The sequence below is a fragment of the Eleutherodactylus coqui genome, chromosome 1 (genome assembly GCF_035609145.1).
Source record: "Eleutherodactylus coqui strain aEleCoq1 chromosome 1, aEleCoq1.hap1, whole genome shotgun sequence".
Lineage (NCBI taxonomy): Eukaryota > Metazoa > Chordata > Amphibia > Anura > Eleutherodactylidae > Eleutherodactylus > Eleutherodactylus coqui.
The window spans coordinates 518,868,531-518,879,330 of NC_089837.1; the positions used below are offsets into that span (position 1 = coordinate 518,868,531).

General features: G+C 43.0%; 1 protein-coding gene across 1 annotated transcript; it reads left to right on the forward strand.

The window, feature by feature from the left end:
- Positions 1 to 5,453: 5,453 nt before the first annotated feature.
- FAM181B (family with sequence similarity 181 member B) lies at positions 5,454 to 6,959 on the forward strand. Its single transcript, XM_066594142.1, has one exon. The coding sequence runs from the start codon at positions 5,771 to 5,773 to the stop codon at positions 6,779 to 6,781; it is 1,011 nt and encodes a 336-aa protein (XP_066450239.1). The 5' UTR covers positions 5,454 to 5,770; the 3' UTR covers positions 6,782 to 6,959.
- The last annotated feature ends 3,841 nt before the right edge of the window (positions 6,960 to 10,800 follow it).

The following is a 10,800-nucleotide window of genomic DNA, read 5'->3' on the forward strand; positions in this document are numbered from 1 at the left end:
TTTTTGAAATGTTTTTGGATTCCAAAAATGTTTCATTCTTTACTTTTTCAAGAACTTTTTAAGCAGTTTTTATGCCTTCCTGAGTAAGCAGCCCCGTGGGCTCAATGCAGCTCTGATAAACTGTAATCCCCACCTATAGCATGTAAATGACCCCTAAATACAAGTGAATGAGGCCGTCCCGGTGCATGCTGGGGCATTGTTGGGCGCTCTTGCTATTTGTAGGAGGTAATCACAGCGTCTGAGGTCTTTAAGCTGTTTACTTGGATTAAATCAGCCCCAATAATAGGATCCAACTCTTTTTTGGAACTTTCTACGATTCCTCCGGATATTTGTTCCTTTAGAATTCTCTTCTCCGCTGTCTCATTAACCCCTTAGCTGCTTGGCGGCCCATTTTCCCTTCCTCTATAGTGTGCTCAAATGACCATGTAATGTTTCCTGAATCCCTAAAATGGGATTATCCACTTCAGTGAGAAAAGAAGGTCTTAACTCCTGGGCCTCACTGTCCTGACATCCCAACTCTTTATGCATGACCTTCTAGTGGATATGGGATTCTCATTCATTGGAACATAAGATCATAATGGAATTAGGACATTATAAAGGCTCTAGGGGGATTTCACTTCCGATTGTCGCACCTAGAACTGCCTTATTTCATTGCAGCAGGTAATTATCTATCTGTCTGTTTGTCAGTCTGTCTGTTCTACACTATCCTACCAAAAGGAATTGGACACCTGAACAAGAATCAAAAGTAGTATTTATTTCCATATGTTAATACTTAGTTGGGCTCCTTTGGCCCTAATGACATTGGATTCTCTCTGTGGCATATTTTATACTAACGTCTGATTCGCTTCAGCTGGTATTTCCTTCCATTCATCCCAGAAACGTCTGGCATGTTCTCTCAAAAAAGATGGTCGCTCTTAATATTTCCTGACCCGACTATCCAGTTTGTCCTAAAGATGTTCAGTAGGTTCAGATTGGGACTCTGCGCACCCTATCCAGTCGTGGAGCATCCATATCCTCAGACCAAAGTAAAATGGCGTTTAACGTGTGACAAGGCACGTTGTCTTGTTGGAAGTATGGCCGCCCATTCCCAGAGTATTGCCACATTGTCAGCAGCACATTATTGTCTAGAATGTCAGGGTCACCTCCGTGTTCATGGTTCTTGTCAGGTGCCCATGCCACGTAATACATCCCCAGACCATAATGGAGCCTCCGCCATACTTAACTGTTGACACAACACACTTAGGCAGGCGGCATTCCCCAGGCCTCCTTCCCACCCAGGTACGTCTATCTGATGTGAAGAAGGAATAGCGGGATTCATCACTCTATAGAATGTTCTTCTATTGCTCAAATGTCCAACGACCATGCTCCTTGTGTAAGGGGGTAGCTATGCACCCCCACCCCTTTTTATTTTCTGCTCTAGCTCCCGTTTGTTATTAGCAGCTGATGGCGACCCATGCAGGCCCCACCTCAGTCTGGTACCCAGCAGTTGTCTTAGAAGTGCTAACAGGTGCTGTGTTGGGAGCTTCCTCTCCGTCGGCCAGAGACACGGCTGGGATAGAAGCTGAAACGGGCGCTATGTCGGGGGCGTTGGGTAGCACCATTTTATTGTAGCCTCTTAGAGGTTGTACAGAAGACTCCCATCCCTATAGTGATGCAGACGGTGACGTGAGTAGCGTATCCGCACCCAGAGGATCTGTCCCCTGTGATAGCGCAGAGGACCCGCCCTCTCCACAAGAGCGACAGATGATTTTGGCACAAATAGGCACCTGATATAAAAGCCTCTGACCTGCGTCACAGAAGGCAGAGGCAGACAGACCAGAGACGCAGCTCCAGTAGGGTTTGTAGACTTGAAGCACATTTTGTGGGAGATAGGCCCCAGGACTAACAGAGGGGGCAGAGGAGAGGCTGCAGAATGATATGGTGGCAGCCTTACCAGTCTGTGACAAGAGCGCTGTCCCCATGCTTGAGGAGGCCAGTACAAGATAATGGATGGCCCGTATGACACAGAGAACCAAAAGATACAGACCTCATGGAAGGACAGGGAATTTCCCACAGGGACATGGTCCGAAGAAGATGACAGTACTGTGTATCCGTATACGATGACAGCAATGCGGCCATGAGAGCCTGGAGCAAGAGGCCAGACATGTAAGAACGCTCCAACAATGTGCGCACATTAGGGACATTATGACAGACGAGTTCAGACTAAGGAAGTATCTCCCCAGAGGTACCACAAGATGGGGTTTATAGGTACCTGTGTTAGTTAGTGATTGATGGCATGGGTAGTACAGTTAGTGAGCGCTGACTCTGATTGTTCACAGCGCTGAGCCAACCAGAGACAGCGCTTTCAGGAGGCGGGGACTTTTCAATCCGCGGCCAGAAGAGATGCTTAAGAAGAGTGCCGGAAACCTGCAAGAAGACGCAAGGCTTTTTTTCTGCAGCTAGGGATTATTTTTGGGGTAGGGCTTATATTTCAAGCCCCATCCCCCCCAAAAAATACTCAGCAAGGGGAGTGCCCTCATCAATGAACACTGTGACAGTGCTCTAACATTGTTCAGTCATGAGGGGACTCCCTGCAGGGATGAAGGAATCCCCTGCCACTGCTGTCACAGCTGTGATAAAGGATCGCGATCATCTCCCATTGCTTTCAATGGAGCCGACGTGTGGGAAATGTTGGCCCATTGGCTCCTTGACATTTCCGCAAGATGGCTGCTGTAACTCCTCAAAATTCTTGCTTTGCTCTCCAGAACCTTCCCCCACGCTGCTGGGAATACACCCCTCCCTTCTAACGGGCTCAATAAACCATCCTGGAGAATTTACATAGATCTCCATAGCAGTCAGAGTTTTCTCGCATAGCGTAGCATGCGTGTCGTTAGTGGCTGGTAGGCAATGCTAGAAAATCGCAGACTCCATAGGGAAATGTCACGATTTTGTAATCTCACATGCTACAAAAGATCGCATGTGTGGAAGAACTCCTAGGAAAGCACGGGCTCTACAAACATGCAATATCTCGCAGTCTCGCAAAGATTTATGCATTGCGAGACGCACAAATTTTGCACGAATATGAACCCCATTTTTTTGAATGGGGTCATACACATAAATGATTTTTTATCGGCATCGCATCACGGTGCAAAAAAAAAAAATCGCATTTGCTATCTTTGGGCGTTCCCTAACCCATTGTTTCAATGGGGCCAGCAGAAATATCGCACAGTGCGCGAGGTGCACATGAGTGTGATGTAATGTTTCCCATTGAAAACAATGGGAAGCACTTGCCGATCCTCCGGAGTTTCATGGCCCGATATCACGTTTGCCCATGTGAAATTACCCTAAGTGTTTCTACAAAACAACCCGCAGCAAAGTTCGTGTTGTGTTTGTGGGACAGGGCTGAGTAATAAACTACTTCTTGATCTGGTAAAGCAGCTCCTGCCAAAGACCAAAGACCAGGCAGGAACTGTTGGACCCAGAATGGCATTTTTTTGACACAGAACTAGAGATGAGCGAACGTACTCGTTTCGAGTACTTACGCACCCGAGTACCGCCATTTTCGAGTACTTCAGTACTCGGGTGAAAAGATTCGGGGGGCGCCGGGGGGCGGGGAGAGGCGTGGCGGTGCGGGGGGTAGCAGCGGGGAACAGGGGGGAGCCCTCTCTCTCTCCCTCTCCCCCTCACTCCCCACTGCTACCCCCCGTGCCGCCACGGCGCCCCCCGAATTTTTTCGCCCGAGTACGGAAATCGCGGTATTCGGGTGAAAAAGGGGCGGGGCCGAGCACGTTCGCTCATCTCTACACAGAACATTTTGTGATTAAGTTGTGTGACCAAATTCACAATTCTGTAAAAACATTTGACCCTAATTTATTAAAAATGTCATTTCCTATGTCAGTCTTAATATAAAGTACACGGGAATAAGATGCACCAAATTTATTGAAAGCCTCATGCCTTTGTAAATTTGGCGCATCTTTTACCAGTCGGTGCACTGGAACACTAAAATTCACGCCAGCTCATTAGCTGATTTACACCATAGTTAACGAGGTTTTTATTGTAAAATACAATAAATCTGCTGGACCATGGGAAGCCACACTCCCTCCTGCTAAGTCCCACAAGGTCTTTTTAGAACTGGCAAGTAAAATTGACAAAATTCACACATTTTAGTAAAAAACTACATTGTAACTCAGCAGGCATGGACCTACCTACTGTTTTGGTTTTGGGCTACTTCCAAGGGCAGCTCTAAGGAGTTCCCTGGTATTCACCCTTTAACCACTTTTTGAGGGATATGGCCTTTGCTGCAGGGAACAGCCGGGTCATTTCTATAGGAGTAGTCTCGGTGCAGTGATAGCGGACCCAGGCGGGTCAAAAGGCATTGGGTGTCGGACCAAAGGAACAGCAAAGGATGAAGTCCTATTAGGCTGAGATTGGGACAGATAGAGTTCAATCAATGCAGTTGAAAGGCAGAAGGTCAGGACAGGTGGCCGTCAAGCAAAGCGTTAGTCAATGTAAAGGACTGAGGTTGGGACAGGAAGAGTTTGAAAAGCTGGGAAATCAAGCGGAGGGTCCAAACCAAGAATCAATCAGGATACAAATACACCTTCACAGGACCACGAGGAACTTATTGCTCACATACCTTTCAATGGGGGAAGGTGTCTAAAATGACCCTGGAATGGCTAGTGTGTGCCAAGCATGGATACGCGCCTCATGGGGGATCTGCCACCTAAAGGATGAGGTGCAGGAAGATGCTGACTGCCCTAACCAGCAGGAGGGGGCAGTAAGAGAGCATGCTATCAGCCCCTTAACAGGCATGGGCCAAACATTATTACTTTTTTTACGCTGGTGAATTGGCACACGTGCCTTGATAACCCCCCCCCCCCCATAATGTTTAGTTGGCGGCAATATTTCTTTTTTTGTGAAATAAAATAATTTTATGTAAATTTTATATTTTTTTCAAAAATTTTAATTCAACTATTGATTTCAGTCTAAACTGGTTACTGACTGCGCAATTCATTCTGGACTAAGCTAGCAAAGAACCGGATTAATAATCGTTTATTTCATGGAAAAATAATCTGCATACAAAAAATTTTTACAGATTTTTATTTTTTATACAAATAATTTGCTTAAAAATAATCAAAGAACGATAACATTTGTGCACGAAGTAGTTGAAATAAAGTTGATGCATTTAAAATAATGATAAAAACAAAAATACGTATTGTTAGGTCAATGCCGGAGAAGGAAAAAAAAAACAGTTAAGACAACACGAGTATTTATGTTATTTCAGGCTTGAATGGAAACAGGGGAATTGTACTTTGTTTTGTTGCTGGAGGAGAAGAGAGCACAGTGTAGTCTTTATTCCAGACCTTGCATGATGTATCATTCCCAGCCCACGGATTTAGTGAAAGCTGATTCCATTGAGACTCGCAGACCTCCTACTTATCTGTCCCTCCCATTCTTTTCAGGATGTGTGTTTCTGGTGAGAACAAATTAAACTGAGAAGGAGCTGAAAGCCTGATACTGACTGCATCTTCTCTCTTGGGTTCTCCACGTTCAACTAGAATCCATCTTACTTGGTGGCAAATTTTCGTTTTTATTTAGGATGAAGTTCAACTTTTTGAAAAATCTTGAACGTTACAAATCGGACATCGAATAAGAGAATTCAGAAATATCCACCAGGATCTACCGATATAACAGTCCGGGGCACCATCAGAATATGATTTTCAAGGCAACCAGTCCACAGAGGTCATCCAGGATTGATATTTTTGACTCTTGAAAGACTAAGGAATCGTTCATGATGATGGCTGTCCAAGCTGAAATTATGAATCCTCATTTCATGCCTTTATATTTTACGGGATCTGTCATGGACTTTGAGAAAGGCTATCATGAAGGAGTCGACTTCTTGGGAGCTGTTGAAAGTGGAGATTATAAAGAATCAAGTAAGGATTTGCTTAGTTTTATTAACACGGCGTCAAGTAATATCAAATTAGCCCTGGACAAGCCTGTGAAGTCGAAAAGAAAGGTCAACCATAGGAAGTACCTGCAAAAACAGATTAAAAGATGCACCGGTATGATCAGTAATGGAATTACAAGTCAGGGGTCTCCGAAAGGTCAAGTGATGTCTTCCAGCAGTAGCCATAGCCCCCAAAATTATCACTATAAACCTCCTCCGAAGAGGGACAATAACCAGATGAACTTACAGAGCAAGAGCTTGGCTGCTCTTTTTGACAACGCCAGGGAAATTCGGGGGGAAAAATGCAAAAAAGTGCCCTTGAGGAATCGTAATTTGCCACCGTCTTTCTTCACCGAACCTACCTATTCTTCACCAGGACTTCTTACCAATTCTGGAGTGGTGACCTTAAAGGACTTGGATAAAGGTAACCAAGAAACTGTTGAATTTTTTGACCTGTTGGGCCCTGATTACAACAACATGATCTCTGAGCAAGAGATCATTCAGGGTGCATCAGTAAAGATACACCAAGACATTCCGGCAGAACATTCTGTGTACGAGCCGCATCACTTACTAAATGGGCTCCTTTATTCCGACCCCTGGAATCCATGTAATCCAATTAAAAAGAGTCCCGTGGGAACTTGCAGTCCAAACTTGAATGAAAGTTTGAAATGTATTCCAGTGCCAGTCCCTGTCTTTTCAAACACCACCGAGCCTACCACCGTTCCAACTTCTGTGGAGGACAACTGTCCCAGTATAACATCATTTAACCCCTGCTACCCCGAGTGTTCCTTGCCCCAAATGTTTTACGACTGTGGTTCAGGATACAACAGAATTGGTTACTCTGTTTTGTAGAAGTTTCAAAAACATTTCTAAGGACTTTTATACAGACAGCTGTGCAATAAACTCACACGCGATACAAACTTAGTGATGACTTAACCCACAAGTCTCGCACCTCAGAATGACCCTTCAGAGTTTATCAGAATAACGTTCAACATTTAATAACATTGATGGTCAACTTAAAAAAAAATAATTATGTTTTTATTAAATTTCCAATGTATTAAGCTATTTTAATCGGCGATGTAACATACTACACGAAGCCATATCTGCAGTTGTGTAAATATACCAATACGCTATGTATTGGATCATGCTAACTTGTACTTTTTGGTTTTTTTTTTAATGTAAAACTTTACAAACAATGCAAAAAAAATCTTATGCAATAAAAAAGTTTAGCACCGAAAATGTTTTTTTTTTTTTTTGTAGAACAAATGAAAGTAAATGATGCTTAATTATATCCTAGCCTTTACTTTCCCAGACAAGAGACCCTGGTATTTTTTGAGTCTTTGGTCAAGAATTTTTTTTTTTTGACAATCTACAGAAAACAATCTGTGGTCCCTTTAAGTGTCGTTGCCTTTCCATCTTCTCTGAACTCCTGACCCCTTCCCAAAGACGATATATTTTCTTAATTGATGAACTCGAGGTTACCCGCCTGTTCTATTAACTGTATACTGACCGTTGTGGTTGAGGCAATAGCGATATTAAAGTAAACCACGTTGTCTTGCATTTTTTTGCAGCTGTTGTGATAATACACACCGTGTGATTATTATGTGTTTTTTTTTTTTTTTTTGTAAGGACAACATTAGAATAGTAGTATACTTTCTATGAATTTGAGTCTTTTTTTCAAAAAGTTTCACCTACAGTGGTCTGGGACTGTTTTATTTCTCAAAATAACAATAAAGGGGCTTAATATTTTTAGCATGTTGGCCCTTAACATATAGGCCATATACTTCCATAAACATTACTTACATCTATGTAACCATACCCCTACTAAAAATTTTTAAAAACTGTGGATTGGCTTTGGTCTTCTTCAAAAATGGTCGCATTATATGTGTTTATGTCATGATGCCCAATTTTAAGAAAAGGTAAAAAAATTGTTGCACCCCTTTTCCAAAAATACCTGTAGACATATAACAGATGTCGGGTCTCACTGCTGCCGCTCATGCATTATAATTTATGGTGAAGGTGTAACATTTTGTATGAGGCAGAATTGATAATGCGGCTGGGAGGGACGTAGGGTTTGTAATCAGACCTTTTCTACCTTCTGCTGTCACCTGAACTGTTTCTACCTTTCTATTCACCATTCTCATCTCTGTTTGGGTGATAGAGTTTAGGGAAACAAAATTTTTGTGCAAAAATGGGATTTTTTTTTTTCCAGATTTTTTTCTGTAATAGTCCAAATTTCTTTTTTCCTGCTAAATTATTTAAGATGCATACTGTACAAATGTGTCTGCAGTGTATTTGGACCCATATGTCCATTAGGGAAGTTTGTCATGGCTAAAAAAATTGGACAAGATATAAAAAAAACAGTATTCAAATTCTCAAAATATTCACCTCTAGAAGTCTTGACCTTTGCCTCGTTTCCGGATTTAGTTCCCTTGTTAAGATTTTTGCGTTATTATGTGTCATCTATAGCAGCAACATGCCATGTGGACAGGCCAACCCATCATGGTCTACGGAAGAGAATTCACGGTGACCCACTCATGTGGCACATCAGTGTATCAAGTGTAAACATTAAAAAAATAACACGGGGGACCTAAAAAGTGTCAGTGAGGGGATGTGGAGGAATTCTAAAGCTACATGGATTTAGCATTGTATTTTTTATTTTTACATCTTCTCTTTCTTTTTGAATCTCTGAAGCCCCTTTTAGGTGCCCTTCACAAGGAGTGTTTCTTGAATGCAACATGCAGCATTTATGGCGTTTTATCACACTTTTTCTGTGTTTCTTTGTTCTTTTTGTGTAATTTTGTATACTTTTTTAAAATTGTTTTTCCTGGTAGTTTTCAAGTCCTATAATAAAAAGTCCATGAGAAAAACACCATTGCCTTTAATGCCAAAAACATCACTAAAAACACCACAAACCAAGGCTACGGTGATTCTATCCTAAAGGGATTATTCCATCACACGAAGTGATGGCACATCAGTAGGATAGAGAATGCTATTACTTTGGGATTGTTGGGAGTACAGCGGCCGGGACCCTTACCAGTTCCTGAGAATGAAGGGTCTGCAGTGTGAGACTAAATTACCACTGGTCCCCCTTCCCTGTTTCTCCCTCCACAGTGGTGCCCCTGGTAAATGGCTCTGTCGTCGGCCCTGTTCACTTGAACTTTGATGCAGTTCCCCTGCTGAGCCGGTGGCCGGTAGTGCCATTGTATACATGGAGAAACCGAGAAGAGGGCACAGTGCTAAAGCAATGCTTTGTCCTTTTTATCATCAGGTTGGTAGGGTCCTAGGCAGTCAGACCCCCATCAATCACAAAATAATGGTGTATCCCAATGATATGAAGTCAAAGTTGGAATAACCCTTTAATTTGCAATGTTAGAAATTGTTATTTTGGAGTGCTGAAAAGTGGACAAACCTGTCAAATATATGCCAAAAGCATACTCTTATGGGGTAAACTGGCCTTATACCTAGAGTTATACCATACTGCATGTTGGCATTGTACATATTTTTATTATTTTTTTGTTTAAATCATAAAACATAGAAAAAATATGGGGAGAACCGACCCTTATTCATAGGATAGGTGATAAAAGTCAAGTCTGATTAGTGGGGAATTTGCCACCGATCCCTAGAACGGGGGTCCCGTGTCCTCCTCTTCCCATTCTGAGTTCACTGCCCCCCACTCCCCGGCAGGGACGTGGAGATTGAATGGTGCCACTACATTAATCTTCAATGGGGCTGACGGAAATAGCTGAGTATGAGCACTCTGCAGTACCAGAAAAGCAGAAGAGGATATGGGACCACCATTCTCGCGCTCAGTGGAGGTCTCAGCAGTGAGATCCCCACCAAACAGATTTTTATCATCTATCCTATGGATAGGTAATAAAAGTAGCTTTTGGGAACACCCGTTTAACCTCTTGCTGCGTGAATTGTCTTTGGTTGACGCGCCATTTATTAGAACCAGTATTCCCCCTGAACTGCAGCTAAGGCCTCTCACCCAACCAACCAAAATGCTGTTGTGTACTGATGAGGGGTGAAAGCCTCTAAAACAGCCTGTCTTCAGATCGGTTGCTCTTCCTTTTGGCGGGGCTTCTAATTTGGTTGACATGAGCTAATTTGCATACTTTTTACCTATGGATCATTCATTATTTGAAAGTCAGTCTCTATATGCCCACTCAGTCTCTTCAGTGAACCCTGGCCAAGTCCTCTCATCTGGTCAACCGATACCATGCGCTGTACTGCTTGGGGGGCAAAGACCCTGAAACAGCCTGATTACAGATGGGTCACTATTCCTTTTGAAGGAGTCTTAGGTTTAGTGGACATGAGATAATTTGCATACTTTTTCCCATGGAGCATTGCCCGAAAGTTAGTTTCCATTACCTGGTGGCTCTCTTCAATGAGAGTGAATACCTCCTCTAAGTTGCATCTAGTAGTTCTATATCCAGCAAACTGGTCCATGCTCTGTATTGATGAGCAGCAAGAAACTCTAAAAGAGGTTTGTGCCTCTTAATTTACTTGTGGTCCTTCAAGTCAATAGAAGGGGTTTTCTGACATCTGAAAAAATTGCTCCAGGGTCAGGAATAGCATAAAAAGAGTTGTCATGTGCCGGTCATGCACATGTGACTGCTGAGGCCAGGGAGTGGCTGCAGGGGTCATGTGAGTGATGAACGTGACGTCATCGCTTCCTGTATCAGCGCGAATCGGACTGGATTGTTAGTGCCAGACTGGAAGCGCTGTGAAAGGGTGCAAGTTTGTTTTTGTTTTTTTTTAAGTGTCGGACAATTGTAATGTCCCCTCTGAGGCACAACATTAGCTCAGAACCCTGGCAAGAAAAAACATGTTTGGCCTGAAATTGAAATGCAACAAAAGCCGCTATC